Source organism: Saccharomyces kudriavzevii (genome assembly GCF_947243775.1).
Source record: "Saccharomyces kudriavzevii IFO 1802 strain IFO1802 genome assembly, chromosome: 14".
NCBI lineage: Eukaryota > Fungi > Ascomycota > Saccharomycetes > Saccharomycetales > Saccharomycetaceae > Saccharomyces > Saccharomyces kudriavzevii.
The window spans coordinates 574323-598529 of NC_079285.1; the positions used below are offsets into that span (position 1 = coordinate 574323).

At 39.7% G+C, this 24207-nt stretch overlaps 12 protein-coding genes and 1 non-coding gene across 13 annotated transcripts; 5 read left to right on the plus strand and 8 right to left on the minus strand.

Moving 5' to 3' along the window:
- Window positions 1-2: 2 nt before the first annotated feature.
- Window positions 3-1457, plus strand: SAM50 (SAM complex subunit SAM50; the record flags this gene model as incomplete). Its single annotated transcript, XM_056230895.1, has 1 exon — window positions 3-1457. One exon carries the CDS (start codon window positions 3-5, stop codon window positions 1455-1457), a length of 1455 nt encoding a protein of 484 aa, XP_056084768.1.
- Window positions 1458-2412: 955 nt separating this feature from the next.
- Window positions 2413-3384, minus strand: SSN8 (cyclin-dependent protein serine/threonine kinase regulator SSN8; the record flags this gene model as incomplete). The annotated part of the gene is made up of 1 exon (XM_056230896.1): window positions 2413-3384. One exon carries the CDS (start codon window positions 3382-3384, stop codon window positions 2413-2415), a length of 972 nt encoding a protein of 323 aa, XP_056084769.1.
- Window positions 3385-4709: 1325 nt separating this feature from the next.
- Window positions 4710-4928, minus strand: KSH1 (Ksh1p; the record flags this gene model as incomplete). Its single annotated transcript, XM_056230897.1, has 1 exon — window positions 4710-4928. The coding sequence occupies one exon, from the start codon at window positions 4926-4928 to the stop codon at window positions 4710-4712; it is 219 nt and encodes a 72-aa protein (XP_056084770.1).
- Window positions 4929-5223: 295 nt separating this feature from the next.
- EFM6 (putative protein-lysine N-methyltransferase) lies at window positions 5224-5973 on the minus strand (the record flags this gene model as incomplete). The annotated part of the gene is made up of 1 exon (XM_056230898.1): window positions 5224-5973. One exon carries the CDS (start codon window positions 5971-5973, stop codon window positions 5224-5226), a length of 750 nt encoding a protein of 249 aa, XP_056084771.1.
- Window positions 5974-6320: 347 nt separating this feature from the next.
- On the minus strand, window positions 6321-9233 carry FAP1 (Fap1p; the record flags this gene model as incomplete). Its single annotated transcript, XM_056230899.1, has 1 exon — window positions 6321-9233. The coding sequence occupies one exon, from the start codon at window positions 9231-9233 to the stop codon at window positions 6321-6323; it is 2913 nt and encodes a 970-aa protein (XP_056084772.1).
- Window positions 9234-9481: 248 nt separating this feature from the next.
- On the minus strand, window positions 9482-10954 carry RCM1 (rRNA (cytosine-C5-)-methyltransferase RCM1; the record flags this gene model as incomplete). The annotated part of the gene is made up of 1 exon (XM_056230900.1): window positions 9482-10954. One exon carries the CDS (start codon window positions 10952-10954, stop codon window positions 9482-9484), a length of 1473 nt encoding a protein of 490 aa, XP_056084773.1.
- A 325-nt stretch (window positions 10955-11279) lies between these two features.
- Window positions 11280-13400, plus strand: HDA1 (histone deacetylase HDA1; the record flags this gene model as incomplete). Its single annotated transcript, XM_056230901.1, has 1 exon — window positions 11280-13400. One exon carries the CDS (start codon window positions 11280-11282, stop codon window positions 13398-13400), a length of 2121 nt encoding a protein of 706 aa, XP_056084774.1.
- Window positions 13401-13721: 321 nt separating this feature from the next.
- ARK1 (serine/threonine protein kinase ARK1) lies at window positions 13722-15641 on the minus strand (the record flags this gene model as incomplete). The annotated part of the gene is made up of 1 exon (XM_056230902.1): window positions 13722-15641. The coding sequence occupies one exon, from the start codon at window positions 15639-15641 to the stop codon at window positions 13722-13724; it is 1920 nt and encodes a 639-aa protein (XP_056084775.1).
- Window positions 15642-16493: 852 nt separating this feature from the next.
- On the minus strand, window positions 16494-17348 carry SKDI14G3030 (uncharacterized protein; the record flags this gene model as incomplete). The annotated part of the gene is made up of 1 exon (XM_056230904.1): window positions 16494-17348. One exon carries the CDS (start codon window positions 17346-17348, stop codon window positions 16494-16496), a length of 855 nt encoding a protein of 284 aa, XP_056084776.1.
- Window positions 17349-17953: 605 nt separating this feature from the next.
- On the minus strand, window positions 17954-19798 carry SKDI14G3040 (uncharacterized protein; the record flags this gene model as incomplete). Its single annotated transcript, XM_056230905.1, has 1 exon — window positions 17954-19798. The coding sequence occupies one exon, from the start codon at window positions 19796-19798 to the stop codon at window positions 17954-17956; it is 1845 nt and encodes a 614-aa protein (XP_056084777.1).
- A 489-nt stretch (window positions 19799-20287) lies between these two features.
- Skdi_14.trna11I lies at window positions 20288-20361 on the plus strand. The gene has a single exon. It is a non-coding gene; the product is annotated as a tRNA-Ile (tRNA).
- Window positions 20362-20875: 514 nt separating this feature from the next.
- Window positions 20876-22255, plus strand: PUB1 (Pub1p; the record flags this gene model as incomplete). The annotated part of the gene is made up of 1 exon (XM_056230906.1): window positions 20876-22255. One exon carries the CDS (start codon window positions 20876-20878, stop codon window positions 22253-22255), a length of 1380 nt encoding a protein of 459 aa, XP_056084778.1.
- A 1122-nt stretch (window positions 22256-23377) lies between these two features.
- On the plus strand, window positions 23378-23605 carry PBI2 (Pbi2p; the record flags this gene model as incomplete). The annotated part of the gene is made up of 1 exon (XM_056230907.1): window positions 23378-23605. The coding sequence occupies one exon, from the start codon at window positions 23378-23380 to the stop codon at window positions 23603-23605; it is 228 nt and encodes a 75-aa protein (XP_056084779.1).
- Between the last annotated feature and the right edge of the window lie 602 nt (window positions 23606-24207).

The window sequence follows — 24207 nt, forward strand, 5'->3', positions numbered from 1 at the left end:
GCATGACGCTAGCCTCTGAAGTGAGTGATGAGATCTCTTTAGATAACGTTTCTCCTATTTTTAATGAAAGCACTGCTTCTAAACCAATTAGCGTTGCTGCGGTCGTAACAACTGGGACAGATAATATTGACCCCAGTGTGCTACAAAATTTCTTAGATGAGACAATTTTGAAATCTGTCACTTTAAAGCAATTGGTAAAGAATGCAGACGTGCTGAATAAGAGTTTGTGTCAACATCATATTGCTCTGAACGCTAAGCAGTCGTTTCACTTCCAGGACTATAAGCATATTTCCGATGAAAAAGGCATATATGACCCAGTACCTCTTCTAAGGGTTGTGTCACAATTAGACGTACTACCTCCTAAAACATTTACGGCGAAGACTGGGACGAATTTTGGAAATGACAACGATGCAGAAGCTTATTTACAATTCGAAAAGCTAATTGATAAAAAGTACTTAAAATTGCCCACTAGAGTAAATTTGGAACTATTGAAAGGTACGAAAATACATTCCTCATTTTTATTCAACTCGTATTCTTCTCTCTCTCCTCAGTCAATCTTAAATTTGAAAATTTTCAGTCAATTTTACAATTGGAACACAAATAAAGGTTTAGATATCGGTCAAAGAGGAGCAAGAATATCTTTGAGGTATGAACCGTTGTTCTTACACCGGGTATTACACAACCCACGCTCTAATGAACGTCCAACGTTGTTTCATGAGTGGTTCTTAGAGACTTGCTGGAGATCTACCAAGATATGCTCTCCAGGTACTAGGGCGCCATATATGTATTCAGATACAATGTTATCTCAGGCAGGCGATCAATTGAGGACTGTGTTGGGGCACACATTCGTCCTGGACAAGAGGGATCATACTATGTGCCCCACCAAGGGCTTGATGTTAAAGTGGAGTAATGAACTATCACCAGGAAAATATTTGAAGACTCAATTGGAATTGAATAATGTAAAAAGTTGGTTGAATGACGATTTTATTACTTTTTCTACAACCTTCAAAACCGGATATCTAGAAAATATATCTTCACAAAGATCTTTGCCTATACATATATGTGATAAATTTCAAAGTGGTGGACCAAATGATATTAGAAGTTTCCAAACATTTGGATTGGGCCCCAGAGATTTATATGATACGATAGGCGGTGATGCTTTTGTTTCCTACGGTGTCAGTGTATTTTCTCGCTTGCCTTGGGAAAAAGTCAAAAAATCGAACTTCAGGTTGCATTGGTTCTTCAATGGAGGTAAATTAATCAATCATGATAATATGTCCCTGAGTAATTGCATGGGCCGGCTTTCCAAAGAACACTCTACTTCTACAGGTCTCGGACTTGTACTAAGGCACCCAATGGCAAGATTCGAACTTAACTTCAGTTTGCCTATTGCTGCTCATGAAAATGACTTGATGAGAAAGGGATTCCAGTTCGGGCTCGGTCTCGTATTTTTGTAACTCTACCTTATTTTTAATAACAAAGTTAGTCCATTACTCTTCCTTTCTCATTTAGTTACTTTTTGGGTTCTTTTATAGCAACACTTTTTACAAATGCTCCATAAATAGTGATATCTTACGCGGATGAATAAAAAGAACCACGCAGAGAACTAGACTTCTTTCGAATTTTCATATCGGTGAGAATTTATCTGCAGGTGATTTATCATTTTGTATTATGATTGCCATTTCAGCACTCAAAGTCCTAATAGAAAAAGGTATGCACAAAAAAAAGAAAATAATGACATTAAGAGCAGTTATTGATATCGTGCTCCTACGTTGTTTTAATATTATGTTAGTAAATTAGACGATTCTCATAAATTAATCGCTTCATTACCTTCTAATTTCATTTATATATCCATTCCTAGATATTTACGCGCCAAAGTACTTAAGATTATTTTGACAAAAATGCGCAAGGTTTTATAAATGACCAGAAATTACTTCAGCCGTCCATTTGATAAGCCTCCATACATCTGCTAATATATTTATTGATTTCGCCTAACCAAATGGTTGCTAGGGGGAAGGTTAATCGTTGCATATACTCTGGGAAAACCAGAAAATATTTTTTAGCATCACAGGAGTCATACCACAATGTGCTATAAGCACACCTACTGAATAAAAACAATATTTCCCAAACTTAATATGTGATAATGGCTTCTGTGATTCCTGAAAGAAGAAGTATCGTTCGTGTTTTTGAATTTTGAAATTTTACACGAACTAAGATCCGAAGTTCAATTTTTTTTACCAACATCTGGGCAGTTTTAGGTATATGATATGAGTAATATCAGTTCTAATATGTTGTTGAATTCTGATATCTCGTGAAAAAATTAACTAAAGCTGAAATTTTAGAAGATATCCCCGCCATTTGAGGTAATTGAATTCTTAGATCTTATCGGTTTTATATTTAACCTTTGCATAATTAATTCGCGGAGGCTGGCCTCAGATACAAAGTATGTAGCAAAAACTTTATCCATTGTTCATGATACTTGTCCCAATGATCGTATAATGTAATTTGTTCTTGAATTGTATCCATGACTTCCTCTAGATCTACCAGAGATTCAGCCAGAAAACGATTGAAGGCTATTTGAGCAGGAGTGCTAGGCAGTTTAGAATCCCTGATGACTTTAGAGGCCACTGATGCCAACGATGATTCTTTTGTTGGTTTTCCATGTATAGAAATTGTAATGAATAAACATGCCACAGCAATAATATGAGGCGGGTACAGTAAGTGGACGTCGTTGATGTAGCTATCATTGATCAATGACCAACAGTTTTGCAAATCTTCGGAGGACAAGGTTATTTGGAAAGGTGGTTGCTTTAAGGCTTCGACAATTTGCTTCAAGGATTGATAAGGATGATGGACAATTAGATAACTTTCTAGCTCTTCAAGTAAGTAAAATTCAAACTCGGTAACTTTAGTAGGATCAGGAGGAATGAATTCGGGCCATAGTGTACGAGCTTCACTTACCAAAGTTCTAATATATTGCGGGCATTCTTCAACTTTACAGGCTAAATATACGCACGTAGTAACCAGCATGTACAGATTGATTTCTCTAACTGAGGCCTTTATTAAAAATCGCGAAAGGTAAATGTGAGCTGTAGCCAAAGCATACTGCCGTATGTTTAGTCTCCTCCCAAGTTTCATTATCAGGAAATAGCAATAGATTCTAAGATTATAATCCTTATCATAGTGTAAATCTCGGTGAGTTATTGGTATATTCTTGGTGATAGACTGTTCAATACCGTTCTGCTTTGAATCCATAACGATATTCAAGCCCTGAGGGAACAGCTGGCACTCTAATAACCATAGCTTCTGTCTTTCTTTGGCCAATGACGCCTTGGTGTATTGCCAATGATGCCTTTGGGTAGACGTCCAGAAACTTCCCGACATGTCTAACAATTAAGATTCGAGTGCCTTGATGTTTTTAAATAATGTTGGTCGGGGCATTTCTTAATTGAAGCAACTTAAACACTAACAAGAATTGCAACAAATCGATGAAGTCTGCTTTAGTATGAACCCTAATTTTCCTTCATGAAAAATGGGCGTTTCATGTAAAATTGCAGTATTTTTTCCGTGGATTTTATATTTTTCAACTATATAAAGGAAAAAGAAAACGACGTTTAATTCCCAACTTTAGAGAAAAAACTTCAACAATTTTCTTTTAAGGTTATTATTTAACTTTAGGTGGAAAGTTCTTCAATCCATAACCAAAGAATCGTCACTAATCGAAGCTTACAAAATGGAGTAAAAGTTCTCTTTTACTCAATATTATGCTTTGGGTTGAAAGTCTCCCACCAATTCATATGCGGAAAACGTAATGAGATTTAAAAATTTTAAATTGTTTAAATCAACTCATTAAGAAGGATACCCTTGGGTATTCTTCTTCTTGACCTGGTACCTTTTTACAAGAGTGCTGGTGTTTTCTTCGGTATCGGATTCCCTATATATGGAATCTAAACCATAGTTATGACGATTGCTCTTTCCCATGCTGGATTGAGTAACCCAATGGAGCTTACTATTCTTGGTTCATGGATTCACCTTTTTATTTTTCAACGGTTTGTTGTTTACACTATCTTTTATAGTGTAAAACTTTTGCATAGTTAAATATGCCAAACTGACAACAATAGAAATGACTGAAGAAACTCAGAAGAGTTATTCATCCGTGGACTTGTATAAGAGAGAAGGATGGCATAAAGAATAATTTATCTAATGATGAAATACCAATGCAACAGAGTCAAGCTCTGAGTTTCAAAAAGAAACATGGACGAGATTGCTATTTATTACTGACCATAATTATTCATATTTTACCATTGTTCCTTGTTCTATGTAATTTGAGTAATCTATACTCTCAATCTTGTTCAGCTGCGGTTAATGGCGATTCTTGTTTATAGGTTTTACTGCAGAACTAATGTAGGTAGCTTGTTGAATGGATATCGCAACAAAAGTAAATTCCTTTTGCTAATTTTAGGCAAGAGAAGTTTTCCCAAAGAATCGAAATGTATGAATATTTGACATGAATAACTATGAATTAATAAAACGTACAGAATATACGTATCTTTTTTTGTTCACTTGCGGTATGCCTACGTGTACGCTATCAAATGATAGGTTGAAATGAGTATTTAGTTGAAATTCATTCTTATCTTTTGCTTGAAGAGTACTTTTTACTACTTCACTTCTCGTTCATTTTCAGAACGATGTAGAAAGCTATCTTCCAATTAACTATTGAATTGACTGATGGCCATTAAAATACATGCTAGACTGACGTACGGACTGGCCCTTTCACCAATACGTGCCATTTTCCAGAAAGCACCTAAAACCTCGTGATTTTTGTAACGATCCAGGAGAGACGGCCACTGTCCATGAACATAGGAGCATGAGCAAATCAACAACAGTAGCACTTGCAAAAGAGAGCGGAAATTAAACAACGCAGACATCTTATACTGTTCAAAAGAAGATGCAACCGTTATGAGGCAAGTAAATGATTTGGCCTTCTAGTTATTGATGGCCCAAATGCTGCGCAAACAATGTTGTTCTGCCTTTATTCTTGAAGCGTATTTCTCACTCTCTCCTCAGGATTAAAATTTAGCTACAAAAGCAGTCTCAACACTCGTACACCACATTATAAAACAACTGCTACTGTTATATTCCTATGTTATGAATTTATGGATTTCTATCTGATAAAGGGTTCATTACTGAATATAATAAAATGGGTCGTCAAGAGATCACACTTCACACTGTGTGCTTTCTGATAAGTTGAAACAAGTGGGTTCTCTGTTTAAGATAATGGTCAAATTTACTAAAATCTGTAATTTCAAGAACGTCAAAGTTTCTTTTAATCTTGCTGAAAAAATGCTTATCGGCCTTCCTTCTTTTCTTGTAAGCCATCAAGATTACAGGTGGGGATATACAGTTAGTGAGATCAAGCAACGTTCTTTCAAGCAGTGGGAAAGCTTTCTCGAGGTACACACAATCAGCGGCCAAAACCAGATCAACGTTATTAGTTTGCAAATCACCTTCTTGAGGTGAAAAATCCACTGATAACGGCTCCCCCCACCAAAGCTCTCTCGCAAGAACCTCATACTGAACCTTGTCCAGTTCTATATTTCGTTCCAACAAGGGTACTAGTTTGTCAATATCTGTGACATACACTTTACTCCCATCATGGAACGTGTTTTTTTCCAACAATCCCACGCATAATCCAACTAAGCCTGTACCACTACCCAGTTCCAGGACTTTCTTGAACTGTCTCCTGCCATGGGTCGCTTCACTCAACAGATGATGAAGTGATTTCTCGAGTATATACTCACACAAGAGTTCCCCAGCGATCCAGACTTTACCGCCGCAACCGCTTTCACCACCGTCTTCGCAAATTTTCAACGCTGGTAATAATTTTCCACCGAAAGAAAGATCTGTTTGACCGAGATGCTCTGTAGCTCTGGGAACAACTAGATCCTCAAATCCTCCAAATATAGTATCCATGTTCAATCCCTCAAAACTTTGCGTTTAAATGCTAATGAAGGAACTTAAGTATTCTTTTATGTTCAGCTTATCTGATATAACTTTTGAGTAGTTTAAATACAAAGAATTACCTCCTGTGTTTGGGTGTGAGGGACTTTTGTTTGAGCCAAAAATAAAGAGGAAGAAGTGAATCATGATTTCCGTATTAATAACGTGACATTCAATATTTTCAATTCGTTTATGAAGTCGCTTCTATGTTACGCCTTTCTTTTGGCGATAAAGGAAACAATGGAATAAGAATAGAAAGATATTGAAACTTAAAAGTATGTATAAACAACACGGCGTATATATGATTGAACGTTAACATTTCACATATCCTTCTCCTCTGGAGAACTGACTTCTTGAATTGCCGGGGAGTCTAATCTTTTCCCAATCTCCTCGTCAACTGAGCATAAGTGGATGGAGTCAGCCAAAAATGCTTCTTTCGCCATGAAGTCGAAGTGTCCAACCAAAAGTTCCATGTCACGCTCAGTATTCACGGACGCTGTTTCGTAATTTTCAGGATATATTAACGCTGACCTGCTATCATCAAGAATTAGATACTGAGGATTCGCGACTAATGTATGCTTCAGGTGCGGTTCGAAAAATCTCTTTAGATCTTCGACAGTATTTCCACTGACTAAGTTTTGAACTAAAAACCCGTTGTTCTTGGCTGCTTCTATTTTTGATTCTGCATCTTGAACCTCGAAGTTAATTAGTTTTGCTGTAGTGCGGGCTTGAAATTCTTGTAATTTCCGTTCTTTCTGCGATTGCTTGAAGGATTCGTATAGAGGGTAAGCTTCTGCTAATGATAAAACCGGCTTTTTGCTTGTGCAGTTATCTTCCTTCTTAATAAAAACAGACCTCATAGGTTCCCTATCTTGAGACTCAGCATATAGGTTATAAGCCTTCGCCATTTCATGAATGAAGTGGCGTTGAGGAGGCCTCATTGGTTTGAAATGCAAGCTTGAACGTATTTCACTGTCCATTAACTTATTAAGGATGCCTTCAATTTGTAAACACCACCTTTCTTGTTTCGAATAAACCGACAATGTTGCCTCCGTGAATGGCAACTGAAGTTCCTCAAATGTTTTTGCAACAGAAACCAATTCAGATAAGGCATCTAATTCATTTCTTATAACGTTGTTGGGTCCTTCGCTAACACCAAACGCCTCTCTCAATTCCTTCAAGCGTTTCAATGTTTCACATTCTTCATTGCAGTCCAATATAGAAGATGTAATTACACTAACTGTGTCCCTTTTTGCACTGCATGTGATGCTTTTCTTTATCCTACCACATTCGCAAGTAATTTTCACTAATGCAGCGCAAGGTAAATCAGGACATTCTGTCTTACCATGGCACGGTTTGGGACACGTATGGATACAGTCGAGCCTTTTTTGTCCACAGATCTGTTTGCAAACCTTTTGACACTTCCCTAGTAGGTGACATGTCTTTTGGCAAGTATGGTAGCAGCCCGACAATGGAATTCCACACGATGTACCACATGATACGTCTGCTTGAAAACAGACTGTCCTCACTTTATCCTTTTTCCCGCATCTACAGGGTTTAAAGACGGTTTCCGTACACGGTGGACATGATATGTTTGAAGGATGACAGGTATGTGGCATAGGCTTATGACCACACCAAGATTCGCCGCGCACAACTTTAATACATGGGTGGTTACATGTTGGTAATTTTGTGCCACAACGTACAGGCGCAGGAACGACTGTTTTGCCACACGCACAAATCAGATCGTTCGAATCACTTTCCAAACAGGGTGGACATTTCCCAGGATGACATTTTCTCTGACATTTATGGAGACCGCATGATAATGTTAGGTTACATGGCTTTAGACATATATGCTTTGCTTCCACAAGTGACTCATCCAGCAAATCTTGTGATCTGAAAAAGCTTTTTTTCCTTCGTATCGCCGATGGTCTACCACTACAACACCTATCAATACACCTATGTCTGCGACATGACATCAGGGACTCACATTTTATGTTACAGCGTGGACTCTCTTGAAATCCACAAGGAATCGAAAATGTACTTTGCTCACAAGAGCAGTTTGCACTATCAATCTGTAAACAGGGATCCATACAAGCACCATCGTGACAAGTGAAGGGGCATAAATGTTTACCACATTTTAATGGTTTACTGCATCTTGAATTACACGTCGGTATTGGATCATGGCAATGCTTACGAGGTTTAGTCAGCTCTTCCAGAGCTGTTCGGCCACAAGGGCAAGTTTTCAGTAGACTAGGCAAAAATGGGCAAGTTTTTTGGCCACTAATTGTTGGAGGGCTTAGACAGGGTTCGATGAAAGAATGTTTGTGGCATGCGTAGTCGACAGTTCTAATGTCCGCACATGCAAATACACCTGCCCACTCATTTCCACTTTCATCCTTTGAAGTTCTGCCAGATTTTGGAAATCTTGCTTCACTACACTTTATACTATTTTGAATGTGATTGCCACAATAGCATTTTATCTGCTTTTTTGAGCTATCATCATTGATGATGAATTCCGGACAAGACCCACATAAGCCTGAATGACATTTTTTTTTACACTTGTGAACACCACAAGATAAAGACAACCCACACTCTTCTTGGCAATTAAAACGTCTCCTCATAGCTTTGGACTGATAACAAAAGATGGTTTTGGAATGCCTACCGCAGTGGCACTTAATCTCAACCATTCTTGTGCATTCTGGATGCGGCCCCAAATGACAAATTTTGAAGCAGCCATGAACGCAAGTGGGAGCATTGCAGGTTTGTCCACATGAGTTGGGATCTAGTTGGTTAGGGTCAGGATTAACGACGTTACCACACCAGCATGTAGGCCTATTTCTTGTCGGAACTTTTTTGCCAACATGGTAACAATTCGGACATTTCCATATCTTGTCTACAGTCTTTTCCGTTGACTTTAATGCCCATTCCCTTATGCACGCGTAGTCAAATACTCTATAACATTTCTTGCAAGCAAACATTTGACAGGTGTAATCCATTTCCACCGTACAAATCATACAAATATACGAGTCACCCTTCGCAATTTCTTGAATTGCACGCTCGTAATATTGCAAGTCGTCATCACTCTCTTCTTCAAACTCATAGGAGCTAAGCTGCTCACTACTATCTTCAACACTCAAAACATGCCCATTGCTCAGGCTATGATGTTTATGAATGCCACCGCCGTTTTGATCCTGTTCCAAATCCAGTGATTCATGCTCGGTAATTTGCAACATCTCACGGCTGTAAATCTTCTAAAGTAGATTCCCTCTGCGTTGTTCACTAGTTGGTACTGCTATAGCAAGAAGGAACTTTCCATATTTGCCAACTTTTCACATAGCTCATCGATAATTTTTCGGAGTCCTCCCTATTACCCGAAGACCTTCTTATATGCACACTACTAAATCGCCTCAAGAAATGACATCTTAAATATGAATGCAGAATAGATAATACACACAATATACATATATAAGTGGTCGAAAGCTTACTTTCTCTCAAAACAGACAGCAAAAAAACCGATACCGCCGTCTTCCTTTGGTAGAGCTCTGATACAGCCTTCGGCAAGTTGTCGAGGATTGTGAGCAGTTCCATCTCTGAAGACCTCACCGAATTCTTCCACTTTACCTCGTCTAGGCCAGGAGGGAATAACTTCAGTTCTTGGTGCTACTTTCCAACCCCATTCTTGGACCGCCTTATCTAAAAGCAGGTCTATCACAACACGTTCATTCTCCTCCGCATGAATGGAACATGTACTGTATACTATTTTTTTAGCTGCTGGAAAGCTCATTGCATGCTTTACCATCTGAAATTGGAACGAGCTTAGCTTTGCTAATCTTGTTTGCAATTCTTCTTTTGCCATAAACTCCTCTTGTTCATCTGGTATAACATCATTGTCATCATCCTTTTCATCCATTTTTCTTTTATTAAGTGAATCAAAAAACTTACGACCAAATATGCCACTACCGGAGCAACTTGGATCTACAATAAATCCTGTAGCGCCCTTACATTTGTCAGGGGTAGCCAATTTTGTAAAATCACCCACTTTGACATCAATGTTGGAAGAGCAGCCAGCTACCTTGACCATTTTTTGTAAAATTTTTGCCCTTTCTGGATCCTTCTCAAAAGCGTATATTCGGATTATGTTGTCTTTTGGTGGTCCAGAACATATATAGGAGGCTGTATGTGTTGTTTTATTGCCTGGGGCAGAGCAGGCATCTATTACAATATCATCCGCTCCTGGATGCAAGATGTGAGCAGGAAAACAAGAAGCACGATCTTGAATAATGATTTTGCCGTGCTTATAGAGTTCATGTGCTGTAATCTTGTCAGTTGGATGAATTCCAAACAAGTTAGGTATATATTCATCATAATATATGGAGCCAGGAACTAAATCAGACCATTTATTGACCTTCAGAGTGAACTTCTTTCTCAATTCTGCCAACACGGGCTCAGTGTCACCATTTGGATGACATTTTAAAGGATTGATTCTAATCCATCTGACAGGAGGAAGATCATTGGTAATGTCTTCGCTAAGAACAACCTCGGATAGATCTCTTACTTTTAATTTGAGCTTCAGTTTGACCATTTCGCTATGCAATGGACTCTTGAACTTCAACACGTAATCTTTAATTGGGTGTTTACCCATTTGAATTCTTTTTTGTTTGGACAGTAGCAAATCATGGCACAATAGTAGCAAAGTTAATCTTGAAAAAAGTGGTTTGCCTTTCTTTTTGGGAATATCTTCCAATATACGAGCCTTTTTCATCACTTTTTCTAAATAGGGTTTATATTTCCAACAGGAATCGAGCACTGCATAGATATGTTTTGGATTGCTTTTCAGCTTATACTTTTTACAACTCCTCAGTACCAGTGTCTGCATCGAACCGGAAATTCTCTCTTTCGCAGCCTCCTTCTCGATATCTTCCAGTACCCATGTTGCATCCCTGTAGAAATTCATCTTTACTTCACGGCGGAGTTTTCAATGAAGGTCTTCGATAAAGAATTAACTCTTCTTTAAGCCTCATCGAACTTTTCAGGTTTTTTTTCTTTCTTGTCACTTCTCCCGCGCCGTTTGGAAATCTCGAGGAAAATGCTTCTTTCCAAAAAGTCTAATCAGGTCACTAATTAGGTAAATCGAGCTTGGGAGAGAGCATGCATAGGATTTCCTCTGTGAAAGGAACTTTTATTTGTCCTTAAATGTTTCAAATTTTAGTGGCTTTATCTCTCATAACAGGAGAGAGAAAAGAGAAAGTAGAACGCGATACTGCACCGACAGAAGAAGCATGGACTCTGCAAGGGTTAAGAATGAAGTACTGGAAAATCCAGACCATGATTTAAAACGTACACTTGAAAATACAAAAGAAGACCAGAACAGTCTTTCTACTACTTCCAGGAATAAAAGGCAAGTGATTGTTCCCGCGTGCACGCCAAAAATTCACTATTCACCACTAAAGACTGGCCTTTGCTACGATGTTAGAATGAGGTATCACGCAAAGATTTTTACATCGTATTTTGAGTATATCGACCCACACCCGGAGGACCCAAGAAGAATTTACCGTATATATAAAATACTGGCAGAGAATGGTCTGATTAACGACCCAACCTTGAGCGGTGTAGATGACATTGGCGACTTAATGCTGAAGATACCTGTAAGAGCCGCAACGTCCGAAGAAATCTTGGAAGTTCATACCAAGGAACATTTAGAGTTTATTGAAAGCACAGAAAAAATGAGCCGAGAACAGTTATTGAAGGAAACTGAAAAGGGTGATTCCGTATACTTCAATAATGATTCCTATGCGAGTGCTAGATTGCCTTGTGGTGGCGCCATCGAGGCATGTAAGGCAGTTGTTGAGGGTCGTGTGAAAAACTCTTTAGCTGTAGTAAGACCGCCTGGCCACCACGCTGAGCCTCAGGCAGCCGGTGGTTTCTGTCTTTTCAGCAACGTTGCTGTCGCCGCCAAAAACATCTTGAAGAATTATCCGGAAAGTGTAAGAAGGATAATGATTTTAGATTGGGACATTCATCATGGTAACGGAACTCAAAAGTCATTTTATCAAGACGACCAGGTGCTATATGTCTCATTACATAGATTTGAAATGGGTAAATACTATCCTGGGACCATCCAGGGTCAGTATGATCAGACTGGTGAAGGTAAAGGTGAAGGATTCAATTGTAATATTACTTGGCCAGTCGGTGGTGTTGGTGATGCTGAATACATGTGGGCATTTGAACAAGTGGTCATGCCTATGGGGAGAGAGTTTAAGCCTGATTTAGTAATTATTTCATCTGGTTTTGATGCCGCAGACGGCGATACTATCGGACAATGCCATGTTAGTCCAAGCTGTTATGGTCACATGACCCATATGTTAAAATCTCTAGCTAGAGGCAATCTTTGTGTAGTCCTTGAAGGCGGTTATAACCTGGATGCAATTGCAAGAAGTGCTCTGAGTGTAGCAAAAGTACTAATAGGGGAACCTCCTGATGAATTGCCCGACTCATTAAGCGATCCTAAGCCCGAGGTCATAGAAATGATAGATAAGGTCATTCGTTTACAGTCCAAGTACTGGAACTGTTTTAGAAGGAGACATGCCAACTCCGGTTGTAATTTTAATGAACCTATTAATGACTCGATAATATCTAAGAACTTTCCTTTACAAAAGGCCATTCGTCAACAACAGTTACAATATTTAAGTAATGAATTCAGTTTCGTTACTTTACCTCTGATAAATATGGGTTTACCAGATAACACTGCCTTATGTACTCCAAATGTTTTTGAATCAAACGCTCTATTGGTTGTCGTTCATGATACCTCTGACGTTTGGGCCAAAAGAAACGTCATCTCAGGTACGATTGACTTGTCCTCCTCAGTTATCATCGATAATTGTATAGATTTTATTAAGTGGGGACTCGATCGAAAATATGGCATCATCGATGTAAATATACCTCTAACTTTGTTTGAAGCTGACAATTATTCTGGAATGATTACTTCTCAAGAAGTATTGATATATTTATGGGATAACTATATTAAATACTTTCCCAATGTTGCCAAAATTGCATTTATTGGAATAGGAGATTCTCATTCAGGTATTGTACATCTTCTAGGCCACAGAGATACTAGGGCTGTGACCAAGACAGTAATCAACTTCTTAGGGGACAAGCAATTAAAGCCGCTAGTTCCTTTAGTTGATGAAACATTGAGTGAATGGTACTTCAAGAACTCTCTAATATTCTCAAACAATAGTCACCAATGCTGGAAAGAAAATGAAAGTAGGAAACCAAGAAAAAAATTCGGCAGAGTGTTAAGATGTGATACTGATGGATTAAGCAACACAATTGAAGAAAGATTTGAGGAAGCAACGGATTTCATACTAGATTCCTTTGAAGAGTGGAGTGACGATGAATGAGGGAAGATAAGCCACATAAGTTTATTTTTTCTTTCTTTTTTCATTTTGATCATCGTTTACGTTTAATAAAACTTGAACTAACAAGGTTGTCACAATATCGATTATATAGTTCAAAATATATGGAAAAGGAAAAAAGAATTGAAACCAATGCATTGAGCTACAAAAGGGCACACAAACTAAGTAATTAGGAGAAAACCAATGGGACGCATTTACATTAAATGTCGACGCTTTAATATATAAATCATTATAATAGAGGTTGTTTCTTCTTGTCACGTTAGCTGTCTCTCCGTATCGTTCATCCAGTTCAGTAAAGCCAAAAAATCATTTCTCCGATAGCTTTTGTCCAGCCAAAAATAGTGGTTTTGGAGGAGGCTTAGGTCTCAAGTGTAATGGCTTAGGCGGAGGGATTGGCTTTGCTTTCTTATCCTTCGAAGTTGAGATTCCTGGTTTCAGTGCTATTGGTTTACCTGTACTTTCTTTTTCACTCGCCTTCGCCTTGGGCATCTTCCTGGCGTTGAATGATTCCTCTGAAGAGTTGAGTTTATCAAGCATGCGCTGTCGGATGGAGTTTTTCAAATCTTGTCTAGATACACTCACATCATCATATGCAAGTGGATTACTCTTTGAAAAGTTCCGAAAACTATTCTTAGAATTATCAACAGTATTGACGAACGTTGAATTAGGTAGAGTTTCGAGTTTCAAATCAAGCTTTGTAGGCGTAGCTGTGAGGCTACTGCCTGGCAAGCTTGATGAAGTGAGAGATTCTTTCACGGACTCGCCTTTTTTATTGTCACGTGAGATATAGGAACCTAGAGATTGAGTTTTCTCCAATTTATCAACATCTTCCGGATATAATTCATCTGAAGAAGACGAAGAATCGTCGTCCTGAGGAATTATGTTCCGCAGGGGCAGGTTCATTGTATAATTATGCCTGAAATTATGTGCCTCTGAATCAATGACCTGCTTCAATTTGGTCGTGGAACTTACCTTGGCCCTGTTGAGACTCTTCGAGGTATTAGACATTCCTGATTCAAATAATAAAGGGTCCAATACATGAGACACACTCTCCGATTTATCCAAGGAAGTTTGAGGATTCTCCGCAGAGTAATTTAAAGTAGTATTATCAGATGTTTGGGACTTTTTTCTACTGAAAAGTGTTTGAGTTGCGGCATCGGGCATGCTGGATTGGAATGCAGCGTTCGGTATTGGTCTTTCTATGGTCGAATGAGAATTCAAGCTTCGAATGTTTTGCGTTGCAGAAAGCTGATGAAGTTCTGTTAAATTCAAATGACTGTCAGGCGCTTGCGGCACTTGTATGTCGCTTATTGGACATGGAACATTTTGCATAATCGATATTCTCTTCAGTAGTTGATAAACGTTGGGCCTTTGGCAAGGATTTTGTACCAGTATATCGCGTATCAGATCTCTCAGCTGCTCACTATAATCTGGATACGGTGGAAATTCAAAATGTCCGCTTAGTATGGCAGGCTCACCACCTTTTTCGAACGGCGTTGTATAATAGCAAAGTTTATATAGAAAAATACCCAAGGCCCATATATCAGACTTTTCATCTATCGGCAGACCACGGAATATGTCAACCATCTCTGGCGAACGATATTGTGCAGTTGTGTTTTTGAAAATATCTTGCTGAACGTATGATAGTTCTTGCGGATTCCTAGGAGGTCTAATAACACCGCATACGGAACCGAAATCGCAAAGTTTATACTCATTATTTGCTGAAATAAGAACGTTTTCTATTTTTATATCACGATGAATTAATGGAGGTTGAAGTGCGTGCATAGCAGCAACTCCTTGGGTAACTTGACTCATAATTTGCAAAATCTCAAATTCATGCAGCCTATTCTGTAGCCTCGTGTTCATAAAATCAATGAGTCCACCCCTTTCGCAGTATTCCATTAAAACGAAGACTTCATATGAACCGTTGTGTAACATTGCCTTAGCAGCATGAGAATCAATGTATGATACAACATACCTGTTATTCCTTAATAACCTCATGGCATCCACTTCAGCTCTTAAAGTGTTTAAGCTCGGTTTATCTGGAACAATGACTCTTTTTAAACATGCAATGTTTGAATGAGAATGAGGATCAGGTGGACTAATTAGGGCGGAATATACTTGGGCAAACCCGCCACTTGTTAGATATTTGACAATTTCAACTTGGTGTGACCCAACTGTTAATTGCGTGCCTACATTGTACGTGCCGATCTGCGGTTGATTCATACTGATTTATATCGCTGCTTGAAATAGCTAATAATGTTGAGGAGAGGTTTCTTTCTAGGTGAAAAATACGGAAAAGGGAAGATAAAATCACCAAGAAAAATCCCTGACGCTAATACCACAATGTCTGGGGCTTTTTCTTCTCTATTTCAAAGCAAGCAAGAGCTTCTCATTTCTACTTTGATCTACCGAAAGAATGCTTAGATAAACAAGGCTTAGAATTCGGACCCTATTACAACGAAGCGAAAGAGCGCGGTGCATACATAACCACAAGTTCGAAATAGTCGGTAAACCATACACGAACACAGGATAAATCAAAGCTAGCAGCCTCTTTTTGCTTTATTGTTCCGCGACAAATGTAAAGCACATAGGCTCCTGGGCATAATAGAATTTTCTTCAGAAACATATAAATCGAAGTGCCAAACAATGGGATAGGGTTAGTGCGTTCATGTATCTTGAAATTACAGATTCAAAATTGATTTGAATGAATTTTCATGTCATTATGTTCTACATTAATATAAAGAAAAATGCGTCGAGGTCTAATCGATACTTAGAAAATGGAGAGGGCCTTCTTGTCTCCTCTCCAGCCAGTAGTGGGGCATTCTTGTTCACTATCATCTAAATAGTGAACACCAGTCAACATCAGAGAACCTCTATACCGCTAGTGCGATTGCTTCTACCAGGGCTATGAGCTAAAAAAATATGAGAGCGACGGGGTTCCTCATTCAGGGTAGATTGAGGCACCTGAAAGATGAAATACATAGAGAACGTACTTTTTATCACCGGAGAATGGCAGACATTATGTACACGTAGGGGTAAGTGAGGTGTTATGTGTACGACCGCAAGAGGCGACACCTACAACAGGCCTGAACTGTACATGTGGACGCTTAGTAGCGTCTCGTTGGGCCGGTCCCTCGAGAGGACCACAAATCCACTCTTTTCGTTCTGCCAGCCTTCTCTGTTGATGATAGAGGCCAGTTTCATGATGCCACTGAGAACTTCCACCGTATAATCTCCAAAATGTGTGTAGAGTTCGCTCACAGCAGACATCCCTGATGGGATATCTGCCAAACCCAAGGCGCCTACAGAGACCGTATCTAAAGCAGAAACACTGCCATGGTTACGGCGAGAAAGGGAATCGAATGTGTTGTGGTCGAAACATATCTCGGTAGACAAATCATGAAGCGGTACTATCGAGTCTTCTCCGACGGTCATGACCAGACATTTTTGCCGATGGCTTGCCTCGATTGGATACACTAGCCTCTGAGTGATGTCCATTCTGGTGAAAGCTTTTCCAACGCCCAGTCCGATAGTCCTGCCGACCATCTCGCCAAAGCCGAGCCCTACCATCTGTTCCATATCAGCATCATTATCCAAGTTTTTGTCTTGTAAGTACTTCAGGAGGTAACCCCAGGCAGTGAGTAGTAGGACGATGAAGTTCAGGGCGCATGAGGTTATTTTCAGAGGGCCTTTCCACTTGAACGGTGCGCAGTTGAAAATGAACTGCATGGTCTGGATTATGTTGGTCGCAGTATTCAAAACGGCTTCCGCATTGTTTTTTGGTTGTGGTGAAGCAGTAACGACGGCGATTTCAGTGATTGTTGATGTGGTCAGTACGGTCGTTACCTCTACTGAGTGGGAAAGCACGGTTAGAGAGGTCATCAATGCAAAAAGAAGGACAACAAACCTTGATTCCTTCGAGCAAAACATGTTTTGTGTACGCTCTCGATGCCAATAATGTTATTGTATCAGCTCGTTATGAGGAAAAAACACAATAATGAACAATGAATATCGAAGATATCAGAAAAATAACTGCAAGGGAATCTTTGTCAGGAGGGCGATGGCTGTTATATAGTTTTGGTTCCTTTTTGAAAGTTTTTTCTCCAAGCTTGAGTAAATTCGGTAAGACACAGCAAAATGGAACCAGGACAAAGATTGTAGTTGTTTCTGTGGCAGCTCTCTTGAGCTGGCGCCTTTGTTTTCAGGGCCCATTATTTCGCGATGTAAATAAATACGCGCGCCGTTCTAGAAGAAAGTTCTGGACCCTTGCTCTGTCATTTTTTTGCAGAGAGTCTAAAGAAGAGTAAGCATTTATGTATTTTTGCCTTCACTCCACCAGTCCAGTTGAGTACGAGAAGTTAAACTCATGCTATGAAAACATATAAAACATCCCTTACCAGAGAAAAAGTAAGAAGTCCACCTGATATTGTAAGATACGGTGTAAAGCGTGAGGTGAAGCACGATGTAAGGTACAGAATAGTCTATTAAAAATGGATTTGGCCGCATCAACACGCCGAGCCAGGTCTTCCGCCATCTCACTGGCGCACAAGTGGGAGAAGCCACCTTTGTAGCAGACCTCTTGTTTCACAGGGATGAGGAGGCGCCGGTACGGTCACCTCGACTTCCCTTGTCCTTAGATTGAACCTGAATTCCTTATTGATATCTGCTTCTGTGGCTGTACTACACTCACGAACTAGAAGCAGGCGGCAAGATTTAGATTGGACTGTGACGGCAAGCTGAGGAGCGCTATTATTATGGCGGGTGGGGAGGTCATCGGAGGGTGGGTCGGACTCCTTGCAAATGTTTACCAATGCCTGGTATGCCCTCTCAATGAGAGAGGCGTCAGGGTCTTCTATCAGGGACTGTTCCGCGGGATGCGCTAGGCCCTCGTACACTAGGTTGTTAGAGGGGAAACACTGGTAAGGCTTAATTCGAACATCGCGGTCGATTTCGCTGTCCAAGGTATCGAGAGTGATGTTCCCCTTTCGTTTGAGAGATTTTTTGTTACCAACATCGAGAGAGAAATGGATGTGATCGAGGACTAGGTCTATTTCTCTTTGCGTGTTTTTCCAAGGATAGAAAATGGAGTACGGTTCTATTCTTTGGAATCCTACGTATCTGTATTGGTATGAATCGAAACAGCGTTCGGCTTCATCTAGGAGTTGGTCGTAGCTCGGCATTGTATCGAAGTTGAGGGGCCTTTTCCAAAAAGGAATAGTTTTATTGGAAGGGTTATAGTACATTCTGGGTTCGGAGTGCTCATCTAAAAGCAGATATTGTACGGCTATCATTTTGCGTTCAAACCTGAACTCGGACGAATCGTAATCAATGTTCTTTGTGCCTCTTAGGAACAACGGGCAGTATTTGCCCATGGTCTTTTCAAACCAGTTCTGTGGCTTTTTGAGATACTTTTTCATGTATGATGGAATGGTGGTGTTGACTGTGGAGTTGGACTCAATAAACGCCGCCGCAGAACAGGCACTGCAATTTGTGTCTTGACGGCGGGGGGCAGTTATTACTTCAGACCTTCTGCTTTGAAAACGTTCGTGATGGTCGAGTTTTTCTGCCGTGTTTACCGTGTTCCTGCAAGAAATGCCAAGTGTAACACGAGATTCATTTGACTCTCCTGGTCTGGAATGCTTGGTATGGCTGTACTTCGAACACGATGCTTCCGAATCAGGTGATGTGAAAGCATCTGCCTGAAATGATGGTGGGAAGGGCAAATGGGAAGGATCCCATGGCGAGTATACCGAGGAGGAGGTGCTAACGGATGACGCCAGCGAAGGCACCGAATCGTTATTGCCGGACGTCGAGTACGTTGTATATGGCACAATTGCGTTGTGGCCTTGCGCAGAAGGAGGAGATAGGAAAGCATCACAATCGTGAGGGTTGGGCGCGGAGGAAGCTGTAGTAGCGGTATGACTTCGAGAGTATGGAGTCGTGAAAACTGTTTTTCCTTGTTTACGCCGAGCAAAAGGTGCTGGTAACAATTCGTTTATCATTGTGGGATTTTCCCGATTGGAACAAATTATTTCATTTGCCTCTGGCCTTGTCTCGGGTGCGATTTCCGGTAGTTGTTCTGGATTTATTTCGGTGTAGGCATCGGCGGGGAGGACATCTGAGCTGTTCTTCTTAAACACGTTCCAGAGTTGAGCATTCTTGAAATCATCAAAAAAATTGTTGGCAGAATTCTCAGGCTCTTCAAGTTTGAGTGGCTCCGTGGCTGGTCTTAACTTTTGCTTCTCGACTTCGTTGGTAGTTGTAGGACTTTCAGAGGGGTTGTTTTCCGGAACAGATTTGGGGGATTGTGCATTTAGCCACTGAAAGTCCAGCCCAACCTTGTTGCAGAAAAGCTTGAACTCTTGGAACGACTTGGACATCCTGAATAAGCAGATCAAGTTACGCTGGCGCTATATTACTTCCTAAACTAAAGTAACGTTGAGATTTGAACGTGGGATAGTTGTGGCGCAAATTTATATAGTAAAGATAAACAAGCAGAAGATAATAGACATAAAGCTGCAGGGGCTGTGTGAGCCTTAAATACTTTTTCATTGTGTTGTTCTGTTGTTGTTTTCATCCATACATTCTAAAACCACAAAGGTCCATAACTTATCACTACTTAGGGGTTTCTCCCCCCCCACGGCTTACTCTGATATCTAGAAAGCATGTTCAATATCTTACCTGCTGCACCCTGAAGGGAGATTCCTGCCACCGCTTCTTTGCTGGAAAATCTGAGCGACGGTATTTTCTATTTTTGTGACGCAGGGATGTAAACCGATGATGCGTTGTTATGCGTTTGGGTTTTGGATGATTCGGCAGACCGTTTATATGCTGGACATCCTTTGATGGGAAAGAAACCATGAATTAGTGGTCTCTTGGCCCAGTTGGTTAAGGCACCGTGCTAATAACGCGGGGATCAGCGGTTCGATCCCGCTAGAGACCATTTTCTTTTTGCGTCTGTTTTCCTTGCGTAGTTACCCTCTTAGTTGCCGTTGTAAGAGAGATGATGAATTGGCTAGTTTGCCTATGGCTACGCAATACAATTATTCGCCAAACTAATGGTTTATACAATCCTGTCTAGATAAAATATTATATGGTTGAGCAACCGCTACGATAAGCTTTTTGCTTGTTCTCTCCTTCATTTCGCATTTTGCAATGACTTTCCCTCCTGTAATTTCACTTAATTTTTTCTGCTGTTTTTTTGCTTTCGCTTCCTTTTTTGTCGTAATTTTTCAGTGTTTTTTTTCATCGTCGCTAAGTTGGCCGTTTTCCTTTCCTTCACTCTCGTAATAACCAACTACGCTGAAGCATGCCTTTCCTTTCTCTACTCTATAGTTAATTTTATACTATATACTCTTTTTATATCGTGCTTTGAATTGGAGTTTAATTTCCTTTTCACCATCCTCACAGTTGGCCATAATAAGAAGATCGCCATATTTATTCATTGTTCGATTCCAATGTCTGAAAATAACGAAGAACAACATCAACAACAACAACAACAACAACCTGTTGCTGTTGAAGCCCCTTTAGTAGCTGAAGCTTCAGCACCAGTCGACCCTTCTGCTGAACAGAATGTCTCTGGTGAAGTTAACTCTACGCAAGTTGAGGACGATCAGGGTGAAAGTGATCCTTCTGTAGTTCCTGCCAATGCTATTACTGGTGGTAGGGAGACTTCCGACAGAGTCTTGTATGTTGGTAACCTAGATAAAGCTATTACCGAAGACATTTTAAAGCAATATTTTCAAGTTGGTGGTCCAATTGCCAACATTAAGATTATGATTGATAAAAACAATAAAAATGTCAATTATGCTTTTGTTGAATATCACCAATCTCACGATGCCAACATTGCCTTACAAACATTAAACGGCAAGCAAATTGAAAATAATATCGTCAAGATCAACTGGGCCTTCCAATCTCAGCAAAGCTCCTCTGATGATACGTTTAACTTATTTGTTGGTGACTTGAACGTTAACGTTGATGATGAAACTTTAAGAAATGCTTTCAAAGACTTCCCATCCTATTTGAGTGGTCATGTTATGTGGGATATGCAAACTGGTAGTTCAAGAGGTTACGGTTTTGTTTCCTTTACTTCTCAAGATGATGCGCAAACTGCCATGGACACTATGCAAGGTCAAGACTTGAATGGAAGACCACTAAGAATTAACTGGGCTGCTAAGCGTGATAACAACAACAGTAACAATAATAATAACAATAATAATTATCCACAACGTCGTAACTATGGTAACAATAATCGCGGTGGTTTCCGTCAATATAACAACAACAACAATAATAACATGAATATGGGAATGAACATGAACATGAACATGAATATGAACAGCAGCAGAGGTATGCCACCAAGTTCGATGGGCATGCCAATTGGCGCAATGCCATTGCCATCTCAAGGCCAACCTCAACAATCTCAAACAATTGGTTTACCACCTCAAGTAAATCCTCAGGCGGTTGATCACATCATTAGAAGTGCTCCACCAAGAGTCACCACTGCTTATATTGGTAACATTCCACACTTTGCCACTGAAGCTGATCTGATCCCATTGTTTCAGAATTTCGGCTTCATTCTAGACTTCAAGCACTACCCAGAAAAAGGCTGTTGTTTCATAAAGTACGACACTCACGAACAAGCTGCTGTTTGTATTGTTGCTTTAGCCAACTTCCCATTCCAAGGTAGAAACTTGAGAACCGGTTGGGGTAAGGAGAGATCAAACTTTATGCCACAACAACAACAGCAACAAGGTGGTCAACCACTTATAATGAATGACCAGCAGCAACCAGTTATGTCTGACCAACAGCAGCAACAACAACAGCAACAACAACAATAAATATTATGAAGAAAAGCGGAATGAAGCAAAGAGAAAGAATGAAAGAGAAGTAACCCTCAAATCTCAAGATAAATCAGAAAAAGAATAACAAGAGTTCATTCATTATATTATATTATTTTTCAAATGAAGATCGCTACGACAAAGGGAGGAAAGAACGATGACGAAACTCAAATTACTATTGCTCAAGAAATAAAAGAGCCTATAGATCTATTTTACTTTTTTAGTTTCCTGTTTCTAGTTTTCCTTTTTCGTTACTGTTTAATTAATATTATTATTTTCTTTTAGAATGTGAGAGTCATTGCTAAAAAACGTATTCTTTCAAAGTTTTCTTTTCTTTATTATCTTTCCTTTTTTGCTTTCTTACACTTTTTTTGTTTCTGAAATATCTGTCCTACTGTGTTTGTTAAGCTCATATATAACTTTTTTCTTCTATTTTTACAACTTTGTTAAGTCTATAAAAATGCTATCTAGTGTTATGAGGATATGCCACGTCTTGATTCAGAGCTCATGAAGGCACCTGCAGCAGTGTTCCTTCGAAGGCGCTGTTTCGTTCTCATTTAAGACGGCCTCGAGGGCAGAATCAAAGGGGGTGTGAAGAAGAACAACACCAGGAACCCGGCTGGTGGTCCTCCCGGGCATACGCGCCCATAGGGGAAGGTTTTGAAAAACGCGTCCAAAGCCACGAGACGAAAAGTCAAAGACTGGCTAAGTCCTGCTTTAAGCATTGCTGCTACAACTGGTCGACACCTGTTTCCACCCTCAATACCTCCTGCCTTTTTTTTTTTCATATGAGATCATCTACAAACATCTCCAAACACGTACGAAGGCTGTTGTGGCGGTGACATCTTTTTCAGAAGGAACCGGGCCATTAACATGCTCGGAGCAACTAGGGCCCGAGCTGCGGCCCCGAGCTATTGGCCTTTATCTTGCACAGCCTAGAAAAATGGGGCGGGAAAAAGGGGGAAATTAAAGTATCGGGAACTGTCCCGCTCGATATATATGGCGGATATCTTAGAACTGACTTAGAATTAGTTAGCATGTTTCACTTCCTTAACTTATTTGTAAAAAAAATATATATTCCGTAAAATTCAAGTATACAGACAAAAAAAAGTAAGACTCATAATGGCAAAAAATTTCATCGTCACATTGAAGAAAAATACTCCAGACGTGGAAACGAAAAAGTTCTTGGATTCAGTCCATCATGCAGGTGGTTCAATTGTACACGAATTCGATATTATAAAGGGGTACACCATCAAGGTTCCCGATATTCTTCACTTGAATAAGTTGAAAGAAAAGCACAATGATGTCATCGAGAATGTCGAGGAAGACAAAGAAGTCCATACTAATTGATTTTAGATATAGACATGAAATTTCCGGAGCTTCTCTCTTTGCCCGCTTGTAATTTGTTTCCAACTTTAATATAATAAGATTCATTGAAAAATAGCAGAACATTACGATCTAGTATATATATGTATGCATGTATGTATTTTACTATAGTCTAAATTGTCAATCCTGTTAAATTTATTACGTTCTCCGACAAGTCATCTCATCGCATTTCTTGGCAGCCACTGCGATTACTAGATAGTACAATTTAGCTGTGTGAAACCAAAAGGAGCGAGTGTGTCGCCGCATTTACTTCTTTTAGCACTCTATTTCCGTCCAAGTAACAGAGTTAACAAATGTGAGCTAGGACAATTTAAGTGATTCTTGATTTTCAGGGTCACGGCCCGTGAAATGCGCGGCTGGAATGTCCTTTTAGGGGAGCGATGTGCTCGCAAAAAGAATAAACCTCATTCAACTACTAATGGTAATACACTTTTGATGATTCGAGTTTATTCTCCACTCATTCTTTCCTTCTGACACTGGTTTAGGTCCCTTTTCATAATATATAAGGATACTGGTTTTTCTCCTCTTCATAAAAATTCTTACTCAGTTGTCCTTACCCCAGTTTC